Genomic DNA, 25,658 nt, shown 5'->3' on the forward strand with positions numbered 1-25,658 from the left:
TGTTTCCTCCCCTGCCTCTAAAGATGGCTCTGTAAACTGAGAGGCAGGTGCTGGCATAATTATGATGATTTTCCATCTTCGGGCTTTCAATATCATTTAAATGCTAATGACACTCAATTTTATATCTCTGGTTCTAACCTCTCCCTGAACCGCATGCTGGTCTATCCAATAGCCTATTCAACATCTCCACGTGGATGTCTAATAGGCATCTCAGATTTTAACATGTGCAAAACTGAACTCGTGATTCACGCCCCCTCCTCACCAAACCTGTGACTCCTGCTGTTTTATTATCTCAGTAAACAGCATGACATTTCCCCAGTCACACAGCTCCATTTGTTGTCCTTGACTCTTTGTCTCACATCACATCCAATTCATCAACAAATCCTGAATTATCTTGACAATAAACTCCGATTCCAACTACTTCTTACTTCTTCATTCCCGTCCCCTCTAGCCCATGTCCCCATCATTATTCACTTAGGGTATTAAACCAGTCTTAGGACCATTTCCCAGCTTTGAGGCTCTATTCTACAGCCTTTCTTTGGGACTAGGACACTTCTTAGAGAAGCCATATTTGCCACTCTCCTGATTAAAACCTTCTGGTGGCTTTCCAGCCCACCTAGAAGTCCTTGCTGTGACCTACATTGCCCCGATGATCTGGCCTTTGGTTTTCTCTCTGTCACCATTTCCTTTCATTTATACCCTGCCTAATGCTTGGGCTACAACAGGCTTTCTGGCTCTTTCTCACATGCCTCAGTTTTGTTCCCCCATTAATCCCCCCAGAAACTCCCCAGCCTGGAATAGTCTTCCCCTGGGGCCTTTCCTAGTTGCCATATTCAATACAGTTCTCTCTCCATCACGGTCTGTCCCTATGCCCTATCTTATTTTTTTCATGGTTCTTATCATTATGTGTATCCATCTGCTTGGGCTGCCATAACAAAATACCACTGCCCAAGTGCCTTAAATAACGGAAATTTATTTTCTCACAGTTCTGGATGGAGGCTAGAAGTCCAAACTAACAGCATTAGTTCCTGAGAGGCCTCTTTTCCTGGTTTCTCACTGTGTTCTCACATGACCTCTTCTCTGTGCACACATGGGAAAGAAGGGGGTGGGAGAGGGGAGAGGGAGAGAGTTGGGGGGGGTTGCTCTCAGGGTGTCTCCTCCTCTTGTTGTGTGGGCACCATTCCTATTAGATTGAGGGCTCCACCCTTATGACCTCATTTTACCTTAATTACTTCCTTAAAAGCCTTATCACCAATTAGAGCCACAATGAAGGTTAGAGCTTCAAACGTGAATTTGGGGGCACAATTCAGTCCATAACAGTTATGTATAATTGTTTACTGGCTGCTTCCCCTCTAGAATAAAGCTCTGAGGGGGGCGCCTTGGTGGCTCAGTCGGTTAAGCCCCCGACTTCGGCTCAGCTCATCATCTCGCTGTTTGTGAGTCTGAGTCCCGCGTCGGGCCCTGTGCTGACAGCTCAGAGCCTGGAGCCTGCTTCGGATTCTGTGTCTCCCTCCTCTGCTTCTCCACTGCTCATGCTGTGTCTCTCTCTCCCTCAAAAATAATAAACATTAAAAAAACCTTTTTTTAAATAGAATAAAGCTCTGATAGGGCGGAAGTTTTGTCTGTTTCGTTCAGTACTGCATCCCTAGTACCTATCAGTCCTTGGCCCTGATGAGCTCTCATTGCATCACTGCTGAATGAATGGATCAAATAATAAATGATTGAAAAACTGCAGCCTGGAAGTGATATCAACCCAAATCTCTCTCTGGCTGGCTTAGTTTCCCCATGTTTGTTGTTGTTGTTGTTTGTATCCCTCTCTACATTCCCAGGATGATTATCAGCAGGACTCTAGTGAAAGGGGGGACACGGGTCTTGATTTAGGACTGCAAGGCCTTATTTTTGACTGTTTACTCAGGCAGCCAGCTCGAAGGGCATCCCAGGGGACCACCCTGGCTGCCCTTGAGCTGCCAGACAACCTGCCTTCATTCTCATGGGAATTCTTGGGCCCATTATGCAGCCTGAGGACACTGAAAATGAAAGGAAACTCTTCAGCAACCAAAGAGAAGTTAAAGGAGAAAAGGAGTCACTCCTTCTTGGAGGGATAGAAGGGAGAATACAAATCGCTTTAAAGTATAGGACATTTTGAAAAAGAGCTGCAGATTTAGTGAAATTCTGCTTTCCACAAGAGATAGTTAACAGACACTGTCTCTCAGTCCAATGCCTTCGAGACTAATTTTACCAAAGTATCAAATATCACTTCATTGCTTACGGACAAATTAGTGAATCTTCCCTCCTCTGCTCCAATAAACAGATAATTCGGCTTCTCTATAAATAACTCAGCTGGTACCAAGATAAGTTCAGCATGTTTCTCTGAGTGCCATTTATGTAAATGTTGGCCCTCTTGACACTTTCTGGAACCTCCACCTGCTGACAGAATGCTGACGAGTAGGAGATGGAGATCTTTCTTCTGACTCCCAGTGTGGGAATCTTGATTTTCATGCAAAGCCCGAGGTTTTGCAAAGTACAGCTTGTTCAGATGCCAGGGAGACCTTAGGAAGTGGAGCAACTTACAAAGGGCGCTTTATGCCCATCTTCTGGGGCTGAGGCATTAGGATGAGTTTCGTAACCTGGGGAAATGCTGAACGGTCAACACATTTCCTGCCTGCCATAGCAAGAGCTTATGCAAGCTTCTTGCTCATTTGTTTGGCTTTAGCAACCAATATAAGAAACGGTAGGACTTGACTTCATTAATATTACACTGAGGAAAAAAACGGCTGACTGTGTTCTTCACAGAGAATCATGTTAGACACTTTCTTTGAGGAATTCAGAGTACCTCAGAACCGGAATATTTTCCGGCCATGGAGTTGGAGGGGGAAAATTCAATTCTTTTCTTGACCTGAGAGAGATCAGGGGCTCAATCACTGCCCCCAAATGGGGGAAACAGAAGAGAGATACAGACATTGTCTTCTTGTGAGGGAGAAGAAAAAAAATAATCAGCTAAAGTTTATGGTGCAGAATTTGAGTGAAAAAGAATTACAAATGGGACAAGTCATTAATTCTCCCTTTTCTGTCCCATCCATTATAAAGTTGAGGAAAATACTGCTGTCCTCAGAGCACCAAACACTCAAAAATAACATGTAGCAAACTCAGGACTGTAGCTGCAGAAATTGTCATAAGGTGTGGATAAGAGAGGATGAGGGTTTATTCATTCATTCAGCGAATACGGAGTGTCAGTGTTAGGCAAGGTCTGAAGAGAAAGTTCTGAGAAAATATAAGATAAATTCTTTACCAATAAATAAAAGATGAAGGAATTATTTTTTTAGCATTAACATAAAAATACAATCTGGTTCTAGATAAATTGCCAGAGCAGTTGTATTGTTTTCCAACACCAAATGCTTATCAGGGAAGGGAGGGTTTGATGACATTTAACCAAGCCAAAATTCCCAAGGTGATGCTTTAAACTTGCTAGTGAATTTTCATTTGCCACATTGTGGGTTCCATTAGCTTAAGAGAAGTTAGTGGTGTCCCATGATAAAAATATACTGTATGGGGGGAAAATGAGTATTACAAGTTTCCAAGACAAAAATCAATCATTTCACTCCGCATTTTGTTAGGTCCTTTCATGTGTTCCTTCAGGTGGGAGGTGATGGCACAGAGTGGTTCATGGGGCAAAAGATTGTTCTGCGAATAGCAAGTGCTATAGATTATTATTTCCAAGCAGAGACTCTACAATCTGAATTGATTCCGAAGCTGGCTCAGCCTCACTTCCCTTATCTGTGAGCTAAAGATAGTAAACCTAACCTTATGGGGTTGTGATCACAAGGTATCTGAACTGTTTAGCATAGTGCCTAAGTATTTAATCAATGTGCAGCAATGGCAGCTATCATTTTTATTATTATAAAAAACAGAGTCTGGGGTAGCCTCTCATTTGAGATTCAAGGAATAATGACTCAAGGTTGTACACAGCTGGCTTTGTGGGGGTGTGAAACAATTTCTTGGAAGTGGTTGATGAAAACCTTTCCCAACAAATGATTTCTGTCACAATGGGTTAAGAACACTAAAAACTATAAATATGTAAAGTGAATTCAGAAGAAAAACGACTCCCGATTTCCTTGACCATTAACATTTCTAATCTTTGGATAATACTTAGAGCTCTGATAGAATTCTTAAATGAATGAATTAGATTTTACTGCTGTTAAGGACCACTGGTGACTAATTTGTATAGTATTTTATTAAAGACACAGAAGCTATTAAAAGAAAGTTCACTGTTTTTGGCTATATTTTGAGTGAATTTAGAGAGTAGGGTAGACTTGACTAATTGGGTTTTAACTCCTAAGTTACTGGACTTTTGAGGAAGTTTGAAAAAAATGTATTTTTTTTGGTGGTAGAGCACTTTTGTTTTTTTATTGAAATATACTTGACACTGAATGTGACATTGGTTTCAGGTGTACAGTATAATGATTTGATGACTCTATACATTATGCCATGCTCACAAGTCTAGCTATGATCTGTCACCACACAACACCATTCCACCATTGACTATATTTCCTGTGCTGTTCCTTTCATCCTGGTGACTTATTCTATAGCTGGCCTCCTGTACCTCAGTTCCCTGAGAGCTTGACTTTTAGTATTATATATTTACAACATCAAAAATAAGTTTGTGCCTCAGGAAAAAAAATTTTTCTGTATTTTTCTCGTGAACCGAAGGCAAAGTATAATGTAGCCTATTGCAAAGTACTGGAAAGCAATTTAATAGAGTTGAAATATATAATGTACGTGATTAGACATGAGATGTTTAGCTTATTTTAGTTTCATAAATGTCTTCCATAGTTGAGATGGTTACCATTTCCGTAAGTTCTGCCAGATGTACTTGCTTTTGGTGAAAACTTTTTGTTTCACATGTAAAAAATACTAAAATGCCTAAAAGTTTACAAATAGGTATGGACACAAAACATTGTAAACCCTATATTCCATTTGTTAATAATTTTGCCTTTCTTCTTTTTACTTCGGAAGTTTTAAGATTGTCAGGGGGGGCTTTTATTTTCTCTAAGTGTAAAAGAGTGAAATTCCAATAGTCTTCATACTGTAGTTTCTTCTCATTGCCAGTGAGGAAAACATGCTCATTCTTCGTGATCACTGCAAAAAGTATTTTCTGAGAAACTGTGTTATTTCTAATAGAGAAGACTTGTGAGCTACCAGGACCACAGTGATTGGAGCTATGGCAGGTGAAAGTCACCTGTTAACCTCTCACCTTAATTCTCATTAGTTATATACCTAATAATGTGTGCTCATCTTCTTTTTTAAGTAGGCTCCATGCCCAGTGTGGGGCTTGAACTCACTCTTCCTTCTCCTTCTTCTCTTTTTTTTTTAAATGCGTGGTCTTGATGCTACTATTTAAAGTGACAGTCCATTTTCTGAAAGATGATGGAAGGAGTTAGTAATCTACAAAGTTATATATAGTATAATGATGGTATCTCCATCATCTCTACACACCTCCTCTTCCGCTTGTGATGTTTTGTGTTTTATTAAGCAAAACCTGACTTATGCATGACTATGTATACTAATTTAGTCCACCCATAAAATAGTAAATAAAAATAAAAGCTTGGGGTGCCTGGGTGGCTCAGTTGTTTGAGCGTCCCACTCTTGATTTCAGCTCAGGTCATGGTCTTGTGATTGTGGGATTGGGCACTGTGCTGAGTGCTGAGCCTGCTTGGGATTCTCTTTCTCTTGTTCTCTCTGCCCTTCTCCCACTCGTGCTTTCTCTGTCTCTCTCAAAATAAATAAACTTAAAAATAACAGCTCAGTTCCTTTTGACAGATGAAAATTTTACAGAATTTTTCCCCCATAATACATTGGCTCATCTTGCCTTCTTGTACAACCCACTTTAAGACCACTGACATAGGAAACAAAGCCTGCCCTTGGGTATGTAGCTGACCGTGGTTTCTCTACTAACCCTGCCAAGCAACTGAAAAACAAAAAACAAAAAACAAAAAAAAACCTAAGCCATGTCATCATGGCAACATATTTTGAAAACTTTTACTTCAACAACTCCTTATAACATGTAGCATCCATATACATGATAGTTTATTTCTTTGTTCCAGTGGAAATGCAGGCACTGGTAAATAAAACTGCCCAACACTAGGAAGGGAATCTAAAATCAGATCCTAATGGCACCTGGGTGGCTCAGTTGGTTAACTTTTTTTTTTTAAAGGTTTATTTATTTTGAGAGAGAGAGAAAGAGAGAGAGGGCACATGGGGGAAAGGCAGAGACAGAGGTTGAGAATCCCAAAAGCAGTATCTGTACTGTTAGTACAGAGCCCGATGCTGGTTTCAGTCCCATGAACCATGAGATCATGACCTGAGCCAAAATCGAGAATCAGATGCTCAACCCATTGAGCCACACAGGTACCCCATGACCCACTGTTGATTTTGGCTTCGGTCATGATCTCATGGTTCGTGTGATTGAGCCCTGCTTTGGGCTCCATTCAGACTCTCAAAATAAAATAGAATAAAACATTAAAATCAGAACCTAGGAAAACTGGTATTTTCATTTGCAACTATGATTGCATATCCTGTTTATTCAAAATTTACTTCTTGATTTTCACTCCCCTGTTTAGCTTAAGCCCTTTTAGGTCAATAATTTGGCCTGATTATATACTAGGAAGTTAAAGAATTGTCAGAAATGGTCAGAATTGTGTATCAGACGGAGTGAAAAGTATTGTTCACCAAAAACTGTACACAAAGCTTACTATTAAGGTAACTGAAATAATTTGTTGCTAAAGTCCCTTTTATCAAGGACAGAAGGATAAAAACCAGAGCTGGGCAATAGGCCCCATCTAGTGGTGACTCGAAGAAAAGCAGGTAAAGCTAAAAAAAGTCTTGTTTTCTTGTAAAGATGAGCTACTAGTTATTTCCCTGAAGCCCTAATTAGAAGGGCTAGAATCTGTGAAGCTGTTAAAGGTGAAGTTCCTAAGTTGGTGATTTTCACTGGAGAATATATTTAAGATCAAGTGGATCACTCAGGAAGCATATGTAAAGTGCAGATTACGCTCTGCCCTAAAGGATCTGATTTACTAGGTCTGGGATAGCGGACTTCTCCAGATACATTAGGTGTATTGTAGCTGAGCTCTTTCTCCTCCCCATTAGGAACTCAGGTACTTCTGCAGAAGGGTGGCAGAGGTGGCAGAAGTTTAGAGATCAAAAGTGTAAGTGACCTAAGGTTTAGAAGGAACATGAAGATAGCTGGCCAAGCCTTTCCTTCAAACAAGTTGAAGCTGTTAGCCCAGACAGAAGGCCAACTTTTTTTAAATTTTTTAAAAGTTTTTATTTTTGACAGAGATTGAGAGAGACAAGAGTGAGAGAGTGTGAGCTGGGGAGGGGCAGAGAGAGAGGGCGACACAGAATCTGAGCTGTCAGCACAGAGCCTGATATGGGGCTTGAACTCATGAACCATGAGATCATGACCTGGGTGGAAGTTGGATGCTTAACCGACTGAGCCACCAAGGCGCCCCCATGGCCAACTTACCTTAAACTATTCAATACAGGTTCTTAGATTCCCCCTCACCTTTTTAAGAGAAGAGATTGGCCTAAATATTCTCAAAGTGCTTTTGGCACTCAGCCTTTCACAACCCTCACGTCCTCCCTCCTCTACCTATATCCAGATGTGGGTAATTCTGTGTCTTAGCTTACTAAGAAGTACAATTCTATACTTTATTAAAGAAATACATTTTAATGGTGGTGGTCTCTGATCTTATTCTATTAATAGGAGACAAGGGCAATATTAGGAAATAAATGAACTCTTACTGGGAACCTGGTGTCCAGTACTGGGCCTGGGCTTTTTACATACCGTAAAATGAATGCACTGCTGCAATCCCCTTCTGAAGGACACAGTCTCTCTACCGAAGAAGAAGTGAGTCTCAAAGAGGCTAACTGATCGTGCAGGATCATATAGCTAGTAAGCTAGAGAGTATGTGGACTTCGGTTTGAGTGCCAAGTGTGTCCTTTTTCTCTATGTGTGCTGCTTCACGTGAAAATCCACAAACAGCCCTGCAACAATCAACTGCACTAACCATTTCTCAAACTAAAATATCTTTCTTCAGAACTACTGAAAAGGAGGAAAAGTATTTTATAGCTACTTTCCTGTCCTTATTTAGATATGTACATCCAAAATACCATACGATAATGTGTGGAACACGGGAACGGAGAAAATAAAGGAACTGAGTAATCTGCCATTGACTACATGACAACACTGCTTGGGAACATTTTATTTACTTTAAAATAAATATTGTGCTGTAAAACTATCCAGAACTCAAATCTGTAGTATACAGTAGGCAGATACAAAGGATGGCCAGCACAGTGTGTTTTGTTGGAGTAAATCATTCTAAGTCAAAAGAGAAGGATCTCTGACTGCCTACACCAGGTACATACCTTGGGGAGAAAGAAGCAGATACAAGTTCCAAGAGAAGGAATCTACTGCAAATAAGAGTTTCTTGAGATTAACAGAGGTGAAGAAAACTTAATGTTGTGAGGCTTACTATGTGCCCAGTTTCTAGCTTAACACCTGGTAGAGAGCAACTGCTAAATAAAAATTTGTGGAAAGGATTTCAGGCACTGGAATTTACATATTTTACATAGTCTCCCATTTAAACAACCTCCTTTCAATTTCTTTCTTCATTATCTTTAGTTCATTAACTAGTTATATATACTATAATTTACATAATAAATCTAGATCAATAGGTACAACAATTAAGACATTTCATTAGGCTGGGTTCTAAACTGCTTGGATGAGATTTATCTTGGAATCACATTATCCAAGCAAAAAACACAATCGGTTCATAAGACACGACACAAAATGAAAGAAATGAGACAACTATCTGCCTTAAGAAGTTTATCCATAACCTCTTATATACACATATATATTCACAAAGTGGTTGAGAGTCCTTTTATACGATCCTTTAGACGAGGTCCAATGGCTGAGAGCTCTATGAGACACATGGTCAGACAGAAATCATTATGACTGTCAATGATCTTTTCTTTCTCCAGACTTTATTATCCTTTAGTTGGGAAGAGAAAGAAGTCCATTTTCATCTGCTGTATCTAAGATTTTACAGATCACTGGAGATTCAACCTAAAGAACAAAAACAACAAAACCATTAAAAAGTTGCTAAACTAAATACTTTATTCAGTAGTCTTTTGCTGTGTGAATTCATGTGTGTAAGTCTGTTAAATGTCTATTCACAAAAGTGTAATATTTTTCCAAAATTGATGAATAGTATCAACCCATAAATACACAAAGGTCAATGAACGCTGACCAGGAAAAATACAGAGAAAGCCAGTTAGGCATCACATAACCAAAGGTAGCACCATAAAACTTCTAGGAAGAAGTACAGCATAATATTTTCATGACTTTGGAGTGGCAACGTTTTCTCAGAACAAAAGAAATCATTCACCACAGAAGGGAAAAAATGGATAAAATAAACTTTATCGAATAAACCAACTTCTGCTCATCAAAAGACATTAGGAAAATAAATATGCAAGCCACAGATTGAGGAAAAGAATGTGCACTATAAACAGAGACCTCATTTCCCTCATATACAGAATATATTTGAACTCCTAGAAAAAAGACAAACAGTAACAATAAAAATGGTGAAAGACTGACAGATGACAGACTCTCCTTGACCAAACTCAAGTTAGGCTCTCCCACTCCCTCTTTTCGACTACACTTCTTTTTGTATTTGTGTCCTGTCTTGGGCCTGCTGAGTCCAGCTGCAGCAAGACTCCCAAAAAGTCAGTGTGGAGAGAAGCCCACACTCAATATCTAACCATTCTCCGTATCTGATCAAATTCCTCATCTCTCACATTGGATGGCTGGGCATCCTGGCCTGTCGTCAGCAATAATCATATCAAGTCGGTTTATGTCGATGTCACCTCTTAGCAGTTTTCCATCCACTGAGTCCCCGGCCCTCACCCCGCCCCCTTCTGCTTGGCTGGATATCCCCAGCTGTCTTTGCTGTAAGTGGAGTTAAGCTGGGTCTCTCTTCCCTACTATGACAGTCTTGACACTTACTGCCAACAGGCCTGAATAGAGACTGAATAAGTGTCAGGATTTTTCTTTCAGAAGACTTGGCTAGATATTTCACAAAAGATCACACGAAAAGGTGCTTGCCACCATTTTCCATATGGGAAATGCATATTAGGATGACTAAAATGGCTAAATATAAAAGAGACCGATAACACCAAATGTGGATAAGGATGCAGAGCAGCTGATTCTCACACACTACTGGTATGAGTGTAAAATGGTGCAGACACTTGGACAGCTATTTGGTAAAAGCTAAACATGTATCTAACCTATGATTCAGCAATTCCACTCCCAGGTACTTATCCAAAAGAAATGAAAATACATGATCACAAAGCACCTTGTAAAACAAAATGTTCCCAGCAGCATATTCACATGATAAAAAATGAGAAACAACACAAATGTCTTGGCAGAAGAATGGATCAGCAAATGTGGTTAACTTATACAACTGAGTACTGTTCAGTAACAAAATGAGAATGAAGTACTGGAGTGACATGGGTGAGTCTGAAAAACATGCCAAGTTAACGAGGGCAGGCATAAAAACCTAGGTACTATATGATTCCATTCGTGGGGAATAAAAAACCAGGCAAAATTGCCCTATGGTATGAGAAATCAGAAAGGGGTATCTTTGGGGGTTGAGGAGTATTAACATAAAAGGGGTATAAAAAATTTTTCCGCAGTGATAAGATACCTTGTTTTGGGGGATAATTACACAGGTATATAAATTATCAAAATGTATCAAACTCAGCACCTAAGATCTTTGCATTTTATTTTATGTAAATTATACCTCAAAAAAAAAGTTTTCAGATTTTATAGAGATAATATGGGGCCATATGAAATGACTGACAGTCCTTTCTAGACTTAATGCTAAAAATCAAAACGTGTTCCCAAACTGAATTCCTAAGTATTATTTTTTTACTTACCCCAAGGATATACTGACAGGAGTGAGGCTCTAGCATATATACAGTAACAGCATGAGGAGAATCTGATTCTTTACACCTAAAACAGAGAGTACTTTAAAGTACTGCCCAAACCATATAAAAGCATTTTTAACTGTTTTCCTCTTAAGCTATAAAAAATGTATTTCCTGTATAATTGTATATAATAACTGACATAATATAATTTAACAATCATTATAACTTATAAATAATATTAAAATAATTTTAATATTTTATTTAATGATTTTTTTAAAGTTTGTTTATTTATTTTCTGATAGAGGGAGAGTGTGTACATGCATACAAGTGGGGGAAGGGCAGTGAGAGAGGAAGAGAGAAAGAATCCCAAGCAGGCTCCTGTCAGCCATGTGGGGTTTGAACCCATGAACCATGAGATCATGACCTGAGCCAAAATTGAGAGATGGACGTTCAACTGGCTGAGCCATCCAGGTGCCCCTGATTTTCATTCTATATCTTTTAAAGTTTCTTTCTCTCTCTAAGTAATCTCTACACCCAATGTGGAGCTCGGACTCACAAACCCAAGATCAAGAGTGGCATGTTCTTTTGACTAAGCCTGCCAGGGGCCCCAATTTTAATATTTTAGAGTAAAGTAGTAATTCTTAAAAAGTGTTTATTTTTGAGAGACAGACAGAGTGTGAGCCAAGGAGGGGCAGAGGGAGAAGGAGACACAGAATCCAAAGCAGACTCCGGGCTCTGAGCTGTCAGCACAGAGCCCAATGTGGGGCTCAACCTCACACACCTGAGATCATGACCTGAGCCAAGTCGGATGCTTAACCGACTGAGCCACCCAAGTGCCCCTGAATAAAGCATTAATTTGTACGATATTATATCATGCTATTATGCAGAAATATAATTATGTATAATTATTCACAATTATATTTCCTATTTATATAGACTTTTGCACACTAGATGCAGATTAAAGAGAAAAGCATAAAGCACAAGTTGATGGTCCAACTTACTTTAGTTTTACAGTCACCTGTCTTGGTTTGTCAGTTATATCACAAATATCTCCATTCCCATAAAAATGTGATACCATCCTGAATCAGAGAAACACACAAGTCCGTTAATTCACAGTAACCCTAACAGCGAGGGTGAGAAGATGGTGACAGGGATCAGTTTTGCATTAGTTATAAAATATTTTTAGGGTCAGGTCACAGAGAAAGTGTTTCAGATTCTATAAAGGAGAAAATAAAACTGAAATATTTCAGAGTGATTTACTTACCAAGAATAATTTCAATTTGCATATTTTTTATTTGTATACAAATAGTTTAGGTTAAATTGCTTTTTTAAAAGTCCTTTTGAAGTTAACAATTTCCTGAGCCCTTTGTTTACTTTGTGGTAAGTTTTCCCTCCTTCCCATCCTTCAGCCAGCTCCACTCATAAAAATATGTAATGCAGGTGTACAAAGGTACAGCCTAGGCTAAGCTACAAATTCCAAATATGCAGGGTCCAAAAAACAAAAAAATGTTTAAATTTTGCTAGCCTTACACTCCTGTGTTTCAAACTGATTTGTTGCACATGATACCATGAACTATTTTCACACGAAACATATACAAACCTAAAAGTCCCTCTGTTTAGAACTGATGGATGTGGGGGGGAGGGGGGATGGGCACTTGTGGGAATGAGCACTGGGTGTTATGTGGAAACTAATTTGACAATAAACTATGTAAAAAAAAAAAAAAGAGAAAAACATATCTAAAAAAAAATTCAAGAAAGCTCTAATCAAACAATAGCACAATGTGACATTCTTAAATGGTACCTAAAATTTTACTAAAAAAGGTCTAATAATTAATACACTGTATTTCCTACTCTTGATTTTATAAATGTGCTTTATTCTATTTAATTAAGTATGAAAAATTATTCTCACTTCAATGTTTTCAAATCAATAAAATTAATACATTTGCTTCTCAAAAAAAAAAAAAAAAGTCCCTCTGTTTAGTATATTCTAATAGTTAAATGCCCATCTCTTAATTTTGCTGATTTTGGCCAGCCCAAAAAGCACAATTCTTTTTTAACGTTTATTTATTTTTGAGAGGAGAGAGAGAGTGTAAGCAGGGGGAGGGGCAGAGAGAGAGAAGGAGAGAGAGGATCCGAAGTGGGCTCTGTGCCATCAGCGCCGAGCCTGATGTGGGGATGGAAACCACAAACTGAGATCATGATCGGAGCTGAAGCAGGATGCTTAACTACTGAGCCGTCCAGACACCTGATTGTTTTTTTAAGATTTTATTTTTAAGTAATCTCAATGCCCAAGCGTGGCTCAAACTCACAACCCCAAAACCAAGAGTCTTGTGCTCTATCAACTGAGCCAGCCAGGTGCCCTGAAGTCAGCACATTCTAAAAAACAGTCTCTCAATACCATGTGTGCTAGGAGGGATAAACTTAATGCCCAATAAAGAGAAAGAATGAATAATTTAAATTCGCCAGGCAGCAGACTACAAGGAAAACTAAAGCTTAGTTATTCTTGGGAAATAAGAGATTAATTTATTTCTGCTGTAACAAGATATACCTATATAACTCAGAGAAGATGTGAGGTAGTTTTTTAAAAAGCCACTGTTTATTTTCAACCATAACCTCACAAAGGTAAAGCAACAAAGGAAAATGTGAGTGGTTATTTATTTTTAATTTATTTTTATTTTTTTAAGTTTATTTATTTTGAGAGAAAGAGAACATGCGCGAGTGGGGCAGGAGCAGAAAGAGGCAAAGAATCTCAAGCAGACTCTGTTCTGGGTGGGAGGGAGCCCTTAGTGGGGCTCAAACTCATGAACCTGCCAGATCATGATCTGAGCTGAAACCAAGAATTAGACACTTAACCAACCGAATGAGCCACCCAGGGGCTCCTCGAGTATATTTCAAGAGAATTTAACTAACTTAAAGAGGGAAAGATCACACATTAAAAAGGCAAATGCTTGATAACACTCTCAGGCTTAATACGCGGAAATGAGCCACTGTGTCTATCGCCAGTGCCACCACTCCCATAGCCGTCACTGTTAAAGGCAGTAGCCAAAATTGACTGCATGCTGTTGACAGGCATTATGCGTTACTTAAATGACCTTGTTTAAATGTCCTAACAATCCTATGAGGCAAATACTAGCAGACAAGAAAAGTGGGATTTAAGAAGACTATGCAATCTGCCCAAGGTAGTAAGTGAAGAGCCAGTATTCGAATCCAGCGCTCCCTGTTTCAGAAACTGTGTTCTTAACTAGTACCTTGAGAAAAGATACTGAAGTGTTTCAATTTTATGTTTTTCAATATTCTGAGTTTTAAATATTCTACTAATCAGATCCAAGGACAAATAAAGTTAATCTTTACCTGACTGTCTGGGTACCATCGTCTTGAAGGTGATAGGCTCTGGCAGTATTCTTCTTAGCCCATTCAATATGATCTTCTTGATTCCATGTCCCCACAACCACAGAGGTCTTCCCACTGTCCTTGTCCTAATATATGAAAAATAGTTGTTAATGCACTCTTCATAATATCAAGTAGACATTCATGCTGATGGCCTGCCTATAAATTATAGTCCTTATCTCCACCTGCACACTAGGTATATGTGTTTACATGTTAGTCAAACCTGATGAGGAGAAATTTGAGCTCATTATCTTCTTTATTCTTTGTTTCTCTGAATAATGAAACTGCTTTCTGGTCAGGCTAGCTCCAAATGCAGTTATTTCTATTTCCTTCCTCTCTTACATTATTTCCTGGGGATATTCTTGGCTTCAGAATCTTCCTCTACATTTCCAATGTTAATATTTCATTCTCTCAACCAAGAGTTTAATCTCTCTTACCTAGATGATACAAGTACATACTACTGCGATTCTTTTATAAAATTTTTGTGAGAGAGTGCAAGCGGAAGAGGGGTAGAGAGGATAGAGAATCCAAAGTAGGCTCTGCGCTGTTGACAGCAGCAAGCCTGATGTGGGACTTGAACTCAAGAACTGTGAGAACCAAAGTCAGATTATCAACCGACTGAGCCACCAGGCGCCCCACTACTGTGATTCTTAAAGAAATTAAATCTCTGGGCTGTATTTTTTACCCTGCAGCCACAATGAACCTATCTTCATCCTATGTCTACTCTTTCAAATTCTTCAGGTTATACTAGTATTCACACTAGTCATTTGACATCATGCTTATTTCTGTATCAAGACTGTTCAGAAACCCCCTTCCCCATTCGGATTTTATTATTTTGTATTAAATTTTTGCTTTATTATTTATTTATTTTTAAACTCTATTTATTTATTTTTTTAAATCTTAGATAGCATGAGACGGGGAGAGGGCCACATGGAGAAAGAAGGCTCGATCCCATGACCCTGGGATCATGACGTGAGCCAAAATCAAGAATTGGCTGCGCAACTGGCTGCACCACCCAGGTACTCCAACTTTTATTATTTTGTACTGTTTTATGTGTGGATTTCCGTCCTTCTCTCTTTTTCTTTCCTCTCCCCTCCTTTCCTTCCTGTCTTTCTTTTCCTTTTTCATATTTTATGCCAGGCACCATGCTGAGCACTAGCATACAAGTGATCAGTAGGATTAAAAATTCTTACAGTGGCACATGAACTGGGCATAGACAGGGACTGGAGCTGTATAGTGAAATGTTTAAGGAGGCTGGATACAGAACAAGACTGCCTGGGTTAGAATTCTGGTTTTATCATTTACTACCTATATCATTTTAGGTAAGTTACTAAATTATTGCTTCCGTTTCCTCACCTTGGAATAATAATATTCACCTCTTACGGTTCTTAGGAGAATTAAATGAGGGGTGCCTGGGTGGCTTAGTCGGTTAAGCATCCGACTTTCGCTTAGGTAATGACCTTGTGGTTCGTGGGTTCGAGCCCCGTGTCGGGCTCTGTGCTGACTGCCAGCTCAGAGCCTAGAGCCTGTTTCGGTCTGTGACTCCCTCTCTCTCTGACCCTCCCCTGCTCACGCTGGCGCTCTCTCTCTCTCTCCTAGAAATAAATAAAACATTAAAAAAAAAAAACCTAGGGGCGCCTGGGTGGCTTAGTCGGTTAAGCGTCCGACTTTCGCTTAGGTCATGATCTCGCGGTTCGTGGGTTCGAGCCTGTTTCAGTCTGTGACTCCCTCTCTCTCTGACCCTCCCCTGCTCACGCTGTCTCTCTCTCTCTCCTAGAAATAAATAAAAACATTAAAAAAAAAAAAAAAAAAACTAGTTTAAAAAAAAAGAGGAGAATTAAATGAGGTAATATGCATACTTAGAACAGTGCCTGGTATACAATGAATATTATATTTGTAAGCTACTATTATTTTTATATCTCCCAAAGCTCCTAGTAGAGTCCTTTGGAAAGTTCTAGGTTATATAACCTTGGGCAAACTAGGTTTGATAAAACCCAGTGCTGGCAAGTATATGGGGGAAAAAAAGCCACTGTTAATGGGAATGACTTCCAAAATGTTCAGTATATGTATATTTTGAATTAGCAAGCACATTGCTAGAAATGTGCCTTATGAATATACTTGCAAAAGTTTACCAACAAAACTACTTATAAATGCTCACTAAAATACTATTACAGCAAAAACTGGAAACACTTCCAAGGTCTGTAGAGATCTGGCTAAATATATTGTGGACATAGACCTAATCCTTTGTATATGCTGAGAAGGAGATCAGCTGTTGCTGGCGTGGGAAGATCTCCAAGACAATAATTGAAACAAGTGGAGAGCAGAGCCTTTAGCAGATTCCTTCTGTCTAAATACAAGGTTATACCAACATTTACACATAGCATTTGTTTTCTTGTGGAGGGTTAACTAAGAAAACTCAAGAGCAATTACTTTTAGGAAATGGGACAATGGTGGAGAAGAATTTTACTATTCATTCTAAATTTCTGGTATGTACTCCTTTAATTTAAAAACAAAAAGCCATTGTGGAGTGCCTGGGTGGCTCCGCTGGTTAAGGGAATGATCTTGATTGCGGCTCATAGTTTGTGAGATTGAGCCCTATGTTAGGCACTGTACTGACAGGGCAGAGCCTGCTTGGGTTTCTCTCTCCCTCTCTCTCTCTCCCCCTTCCTAGCTCATGGTTGCTCTCATTCTCTCTCTCTCAAAACAAATAAAGTTGTTTTTTTTTTTAATGTTTTTTTTATTTATTTCTAGGAGAGAGAGAGACAGCATGAGCAAGGGAGGGTCAGAGAGAGAGGGAGTCACAGACTGAAACAGGCTCCAGGCTCTGAGCTGGCAGTCAGCACAGAGCTCGACGCGGGGCTCGAACCCACGAACCGCGAGATCATGACCCAAGCGAAAGTCGGACGCTTAACCAACTAAGCCACCCAGGCGCCCCTCAAAACAAATAAACTTAAAACAAAAAATAAATCCCCTCTTCACTACTTCTCATGCAAATTTGAAAAAGATGAATAAATTCTCTTAAAAAAAAAGCTGTTGCATATTATCTGGGTTGTAGTTAGGCATTAATAAACATTATTAAAATAAATAAAACATCTATAAAGCAGCAAGAATAAATGGGAAGAAGAGTAAAATTGCACGTCTCAGGTTTAAGTAAAGAAAAAAAACTTTCTTAGTTTACAGATGCCCCCTAAATTTGGAATGATTTAAATGTGGAATGTGAGTTGATGATCTTTCCTGGTATGGTTTGTCTTGGAACTTAAGACTGGCTCAAAACATCTCAAGAGGGCAAATACAGTATTTTCTAATTACTAGTTATTATTTCTTTAGGGAATAAAAAGCCTTTTAAAACAGCCAGGTAAATATTTGTTAATTAATGTTTGTCTTCAAACAGTTTACCTTACCAAAGTACAACTATGACAGATAAGTTGTTTAATAAGGTCTGAAGTTTAGACTTTAAGCAGCTTGGCTCAAATGTGGGAGAATATGCTATCTGATTTATGAAATTAGAAATAAAAGGAAGAATCAAAAGCCAATGTGTATAATCTTAAAACTTACTTGATTTTAAACTTAGATGATATGGTATGTTCTTTAGCTGAGAAACTTGCTGTACTTACACTATTTTCCTAACATGAGCCATAATGTACTATCTTATTATTCATTTTGTTACTGTTTTTTTTAACTCTCTTAATTTAAAGAATTATAATTACTAATTTCGTGGCTAAAGAGGTTAGCTACAATAGCTTATTATTCCTCCACAGCACAAATAGAAGAATCTGAGCAGTTAAAAGTTAAACAATCTTACTTTAAGATGGTTGACTTAGGGAGGCACCTGGGTGGCTCAGTCGGTTAAACATCCGATGTTGGCTCAGGTCATGATCTCACAGTTTGTGGGTTTGAGCCCTGCGTCAGGTTCTGTGCTGACAGCTCAGAGCCTGGGGCCTGTTTCAGATTCTGTGTCTCCCTCTCTCTCTGCCCCTCCCCTGCTTGCACTCTGTCCCTCTTTCAAAAATAAATAAACATTAAAAAAAGATGGCTGACTTGGTTAATTGTACCAAATTTTCCATTTTCCAGAACTTACAGACACTTTGAAGTATTTTCATATTTAAGTCATTTCATAATTAAAAACACCATCTCTCCTCTTTTTTTTTCACAAAAGATTTTTAAAACTTCATCTAATGGTAGAATGATATAAATGCTATTCCATACCCATACCTCATGATATTGATGTACGTGTTTGCCATAGCAGAATTCATATTTCCACCAACCAACACCCTACAGGAAAGCAAACAGATCAAGTTACATATAGAGAATAGGGGATTGGGATCTGTCTCAGTGTTGCCACATGACAGTGATGGGGGGGAAATATATATAAACTATATTAGCGATAACATGGTTATTAAAAGTTACTGCGAAAAACATTATAGGGTGAAAGATGGTAACTATACTTATGATGAGCATTAAGAATTGTCAAATCACTTTGTTATAGCACCTGAAACTAATATAACATTGTATGTCAACTATACATCAATAATAAAAAGAGAAATTACAGAGAAAGACCAATTTAAAAAAGACAAATATGGAGAATACCTACTGTACTGTCTTAGTAAAATAAAATAAAGTGAAAATTTCACTTATTGTATTTCTCACTGGAACTAATTAATAGTCTATTAGGGGCAAAATTTAACCTTTGTAGATGTTAACTCAAGTTCTGAGTGTGATCGGTACATAACCAAAATGTAAGCCATATAATTATTTTTATGCTATATAATCTTTGATGCCCATTCTACCAATCAACCCAAATCACAGACTTAGTTATATATGTCTTTTCTGTCAAGTAAAGGTCAAGGTTTAGCTTGTGAGTAAAGAGGACATAATGGCTACAAATTATATAGTAAGATGCAGAGACAGAATGTCTATTAGGAGGTTTCTAGAATCCTGCCATTTCTCTATAAACAAAAACATTTTCAGTGCTGCTAATGGCTGCTGACTAATCAACATACAAGTGAAGGCTGTTAAGATAAATATTGAAATCAAAGGCTCACTTCTCACCCCATGAAAGCAGTAAGAACCACTAAGGAACTCTTTTATGAGCTGGTCATCTGTCAATTTGGATATATGGGTTGTTCCAACAGTGAGCATAGGCTGAGAACCAACAGCAATGGGTTTGTGGATTGCTGGAAATCTCTCTTCTTTAGTTGACTGCAACTCTTCCTAAAATTAAACACATATGTTCAAGGCATTCTGTACCAAGCTTATTTTTTCTTCAGTTATAACGTATTATTTCTAAATGTAGGAAATTTTGAAAATAAAAGTTGTCCACTCATTTTTAATGTGTTGTTAAAAAATGAATTTTTCAACACTTAATACAATAGAGAAAGTTCTAGACAAATGTTAGTTCTGCCTACCAGTTAAGGGTATGATGGTCATTCTTAACATACAGGGATAATTTCCATTTCATATGTTTTGTCTCCTTGTTTTTCGTCTTTTTTTTGGATTATAGCAGCTAGAATTACTCTAGTGCAAGTTACCTAAGCTAAGTAGTACTCTACCTTACTAGAAATACCACAAACACATTACATATACACAAATACACACAAATACACACAACTTTCTTTTTTAAAAAAAAATTGCTAATGAAACTGTAAAATTCCACAATTCTTCTCAAGTACAGTTTGACAGTATGTATCAAAACCCTTTATTATGTGCTTACCTATTTGTGCTTACTTAAGTGCTTACATGTGACCTGTTTCTAGAAATTTATTCAGAGTTAATGATCACCATTGATGGGTGCAAAGACTTAGCTCCACTGACATTCAGTGTGACATTCTTTATGTTAGCAAAAATTTGTGGACAAGAAAAATATCCACATTAGTAAATTATTTAAATAAATTTTGGTACTTTAAACAATGCAATAGTTGAGATAATTAAAATAACATTATAGAAGATTACTTTATGACATAGTAATATAGAAATAATATACTGTTAAGTGTAAACAAGTGAAAAAAATTTTAAATGTTTTTATTAGTGAGAAAGAGAGAGAGAGAGACAGTGTGAGCAGGGGTGGGTCAAAGAGAGAGAGAGAGAGGGAGATACAGAATCTGAAGCAGGCTCCAGGCTCTGAGTTAGCTGTCAGCACAGAGCCTGACACGGAGCTCAAACCCACGAACCATGAGATAATGACCTGAGCCGAAGTTGGACGCTTAACTGATTGAATCACCCAAGAGTCCCACAAGTGAAAATTTTATTTATGATATATACACACATATATAGATAGTCTGGACCCAGTTATTATTTTTAAAGTTTTTTTAAAATGTTTGTTTATTTTTGAGAGAGAATCAGAGCATGAGCAGGAAAGGGTCAGAGACAGAGGGAGACACAGAATCCAAAGCAGGCTCCAGGCTGAGCTGTCAGCACAGAGCCCTATGTGGGGCTTGAATTCACAAAATGTGAGACCATGACCTGAGCCCAAGTCAGATGGTCTTGGCACCCCATCTGACCCCAATTATGGGGCACCCCATATTATGATTATTATTTAAAAAATTTTATTATTATGTTTTAAACATTTATTCAGTTTTCAGAGAGAGAAAGAGAGACAGACAGAGCGTGAGTGGGTGAGGGGCAGAGAGAGAGGAAGAACCAGAATCTGAAGGAGGCTCCTGGCTCTGAACTGTCAGCACAGAGCCCAATGGGGGGCTTTTACTCACAAATTGCGAGATCATAACCTGAGCCAAAGTTGGGTGCTTAACCAACTGAGCCACCCAGAAACCATATTATTATTTTTTAAAGCAAGACTGTTTAAAGTTTATTTATTTTGAGAGAGCGAGAACGAGCATGTGCATGCATAAGCAGGGGAGGTGCAGAGAGAGGAGAGAGAAATACCAAGGAGGATCTGTGCTGTCAGTGTGGAGCCCAACAAAGGGCCCGATCCCACAACTGAGTCCAAGACCCAAGCTGACAGCAAGAGTTGGATTTCCAACTAACTGAACCACCCAGGCACTGCAATTATTTTTTTAATGTGTATCTCTGTGTATCAAAAAAGAACCCCAAAAAGATTGAAAGGAAATTCACTAAAATTTTATTCTTTTTAAGTGTTTTGGTACTTATTAGATTTTGTCTCTACATTTAGTTGTGGAAAATGTGGTTACTATGGGTAAATAAAAGAACAAGAAGGGTAAAGAGGAGCTGAATGGGAGTAAATATGACTATTCATTATAATTATTAAAATGCAGCAGGACCTGGCTGTTGTCCTGGAGGACTCTGGAATTTGGTAAGAGGAGATGCCCACTAAAGCGTTCAGCGAACAGCAAATTCACAGAGGTAGTGATGATTCAAATAGATTTTGATGAAGAAATGAAACATGAAACCTTCATAAAGAGAAAACTTTTAATTCTTGAAACATGAATAATTTGTGATTTATGTGAATGTGTGTCTGTGTTTTGTGTTTGTGTGTATCTATGCATGTGAACCTGAGGAACACTAAGAGCAAGAATGTGGGGGCCCTGGGTGGCTCAGGTGGTTGGGTATCTGACTCTTGATATTAGCTCAGGTCATGACCTCATGGTTTGTGAGATTGAGCCCTGTGTCGGACTCTGCGCTGACAGCGTGGAGCCTGCTTGGGATTCTCTCTCTGCACCTCCTCAGCTCATGTGTGCATTCTCTCTCTCTCTCTCTCAAAATAAGTAAATAAACATTTTCTAAACGAGCAAAGATGTGGGGTATGGCATAATATTTAAAGCTAAAGAGATAGGCAGGTACTTAGTGATAAAGAAAACTACATAATGCTGTATCATCTTATAGATTTTAGACAAAAAAACCGGCATGATCAGATTTTTAAGCAATACTATAGCAGTGGCAGGAAAAGAATAGTAAGAATAAATCCTGAGGTGGGGAGCCACATTAGGAGTTGAAGTAACCCAAGCCAAAGATGAAGAGAATCTAAAGGAATGACAGAAGTGAGGTGGAGAGAATAGTTATGAAAGAGAATAATGAGTTAGAATCCAGAAATAAACTGTGTTCGGACCATGAGTAGAGAGAAAATGAATCTAAATCAGAATAAAAGGAGTATACCAATTAGAACTGAATAATTAAAAAAAGTAAATAGTAGAAGAGTTCCTAATAAATGTATAGTGGACATGATATTTCCTTTCCTCCTGCTGTAGATGCCACGGATCAACTGTGTTTCTTTTCTTCAACTTTGGCTGGTAGAAGTCATTGGATGGCTACTCTAGAAACCAATGACCTTATCCTTTCTCTCCTCCAGTATTACAGAAGAACAAAGATTCCCAAAATGGAATCTTTTTTTCTCTGAAAGGACTTTGGATCTTATGTACAGACCTTCTCCACTCAGAGCATTCTATGCTCCTCGCACTGTTTTAAGTGCTGAGTATTAAAAATGAAGCAGACATAGTCACTGTTCCTAAGGAGCTAAGGTCTAAGAGATGAAGGTAATTACTTAAAATACATGAGACCTATAGTAAGGTTAGTGAGGAAACACATTAATAATGCATAGTAAAACCTCTAGCTCAGGTAGGGGAACAGGTAAATAGAAGTAGGACCATTTATTATTGCTTCTTGTGGACGGAACATCTACTTGCATTTTTAAGAAAAATTATTCCAATAAAAGCAAGATGGTAGTTTTTGTAGTAGTGTTTAGAAATTCATAAAATGGACTCCTAATGGTCCAGTTATCTTCAAATTAATGTAATAACAACACAGCTCGCACGATAACAGCCTGTGCAAATTTACCCCCTTTTATTTTTTTAATTAATTCAGTTTAAAATTTTTTTTAATGTTTATTTATTTCTGAGAGACAGAGAGAGAAAAAGCACAAGCGCGGGAGGGGCAGAAAGAGAGGGAGACACAGAATCTGAAGCAGCTCCAGGCTCCAAGCTGTCAACACAGACCCAGACATGGGGCTCAAACTCACAAACTGTGAGATCATGACCTGAGCCAAAATTGGTCACTTAACCTACTGAGCCACCCAGGTGCCCCAAATTTAACCCCTTGTAAAGGCACGATGGACCCATGCTATCTTTCATTGTATACGTATAACCAGTTAGCAGTAATATCTGTACCATCTTTAGGCACAGAAGACATGATATGGAATATAGACATATTATTCTTAAAAAAATTTTAATGTTTATTCATTTTTGAGAGACAAAGAGAGACAGAGAGTGAGTGGGGTAGAGGCAGAGAGGGAGTCACGAAATCCAAAGCATGCTCTAGGCTCTAAGCCATCAACACAGGGCCCTATAAGGGACTTGAACCCAAGAGCTATGAGATCACGACCTGAGATGAAGTCTGATGCTCAACCGACTGAACCCCCAGGTGCCCCACTCATTAATTATAATATCCAGAGGATTCTTAACAATAGTTACTATAGCCTGACACTCATGAGTACAGAGATTACACCTATGTGAAAAGCTATATTACCAGGTACAATGGGCTTGGATATACTTACCATAGCACAAGGGGGCACCTGTGCTATTATTCAAACCGAATGTTGCACGTATATGCCTGGTAATTCAGGCAGGATCACTACTGCATTAAAAGACATGCACAAAGAGATACACACGTTAGATGGTCCTGTGCCCATTTTAACCCAGTGGCTATCAAATTGGTTTAGAGTCTGGGGGACATGGTGGCAAAAATTATTACTCATTCTATAGGTCTCTTTTCTTGCTGTCTGTACTGCTGCTGTGGCTTATGCCTTCAGCTTGGACACTGTCTGGCCAAAGAGCCCCTACTGCAAAGAACCTTTTTCTGCTGGCTCAGGGAGTATCATGGAAAAGGTGGGTGTGTGAGACTGTAAGGGCTGGATTTGTGGCATAGAGTGTGTGGGCCAGAGTAATGTCGCCTTGGACATACCATGATGACCCCTCTGTTACCTGAAGCCTCCAGGAGTCCAGCAGCCCCCAACATTCTTTCTTCTAGTTCACCTACATCCTTAGGTACACCTTCAGGGTAAAACCTCCTTGATCTGCCCTGGGGATATGACAATGGTGCACATCTATGCTTTTTTTTTTTTTTTTAATCTCATTAGGACTTTATCTAGTGGGTTATCCAGCAAGTTGTTTCTCTATTCACACCCATTCCTAAACATTCTCCTGGGTGGTCCTTCAGCATGTACTTCCAGCCTCTAGGGCTATGAAGGTCTTGCAGGAGGTGGGGTTGTGGGCTCTCTGTCTTGCCACAGCCCAAAAGGCTCCTAAGTCCCCTTAATAAACCATTTCTTGTCAAACTGAACAAAACAAAAACAAAAAAAGCCAGGTACAACATGAAACCAAAAATTTTTTTTCTGTTTTTCCTTTTTTTAAGTTTTTATTTAAATTCCAGTTAGCTAATATACAGTGTCACATTAGTTTTAAGTTGAAACCAAGATTCTGAAAGCCAGATTTGTATTTTTGTTTAAAAAAACAAAAATAATTCATTACAGTAAAGCCTAATCCACATTTAAAAGACAAACCAGGGGCACCTAGGTAGCTTAGTCAGTTAGGTATCCGACTTCAGCTCAGGTCATGGTCTCATGGTTCCTAAGTCTGAGCCCCGCATGGGGCTCACTGATGTAGAGCAGAACCTGCTTCAGATCCTCTGTCCCCCTTTCTTTCTGGCCCTCCCCGGCTTGCACAGTGCTCTCTCACTCTTTCAAAAATAAACATTAAAAGAATAAATAAATAAAAGGCAAACCATATGCTAAACATCAACTTAAAAAAAGCTATGTGTAATAAACTAGATTTATAAAAAAAAATTCTGGAAAAATCAGTTTTAAATAACTGATTCATCTACAGTATTGCCTACAGTTTTCATATACAACACATGTTCTAAAGATCCTAAGTATTTTGATGTTTATTTCTGAGAGACAGAGAGAGGCAGGGCATGAGCAGGGGAAGAGCAGACAGAGAGAGAGAGAGAGAGACAGAATCCAAAGCAAGTTCCAGAGTCTTAGCCATCAGTACAAAGCCTGATGAGGGGTTTGAACCCACAAACCATGAGATCTTGACCTGAGCTGAAGTCAGACGCTCAACGGACTGAGTCACCCAGGTGCCCCAAGATCCTAAGTATTTTGAAAGCATTATCATCTGTAGTTTTTTTATTTTACTTTTTAAACATAATTATTTATTGGGGCACCTGGGTGGCTTAGTTGGTTAAGCATCCAACTTCAGCTTAGGTCATGATCTCAAGGTCCGTGAGTTCAAGCCCTGCATCGGGCTCTGTGCTGACAGCTCAGAGCCCGGAGCCTGCTTCAGATTCTGTGTCTCCCTCTCTCTCCGTCCCTCCCCGCT

General features: G+C 38.7%; 1 protein-coding gene across 2 annotated transcripts in view; it reads right to left on the bottom strand.

The window, feature by feature from the left end:
• Positions 1-8,236: 8,236 nt before the first annotated feature.
• Positions 8,237-25,658, bottom strand: part of ERLEC1 (endoplasmic reticulum lectin 1) — a 31,380-nt gene continuing 13,958 nt past the window's right edge. The window contains exons 9-14 of one of the 2 annotated variants that reach the window (XM_039249195.1): positions 19,426-19,587; positions 18,589-18,648; positions 14,341-14,465; positions 11,991-12,068; positions 10,999-11,074; positions 8,237-9,127 (exon numbers count right to left, since the gene is read on the bottom strand). In XM_039249195.1, the coding sequence (XP_039105126.1) occupies positions 9,056-9,127; positions 10,999-11,074; positions 11,991-12,068; positions 14,341-14,465; positions 18,589-18,648; positions 19,426-19,587 (573 nt within the window). In that variant the 3' untranslated portion in view covers positions 8,237-9,055. The remainder of the gene's footprint in view (positions 9,128-10,998; positions 11,075-11,990; positions 12,069-14,340; positions 14,466-18,588; positions 18,649-19,425; positions 19,588-25,658) is intronic. The other variant, XM_039249196.1, reaches the window with a different exon arrangement.

This window comes from Hyaena hyaena, unplaced genomic scaffold (genome assembly GCF_003009895.1).
Source record: "Hyaena hyaena isolate Hyena2069 unplaced genomic scaffold, ASM300989v1 scaffold_332, whole genome shotgun sequence".
Lineage (NCBI taxonomy): Eukaryota > Metazoa > Chordata > Mammalia > Carnivora > Hyaenidae > Hyaena > Hyaena hyaena.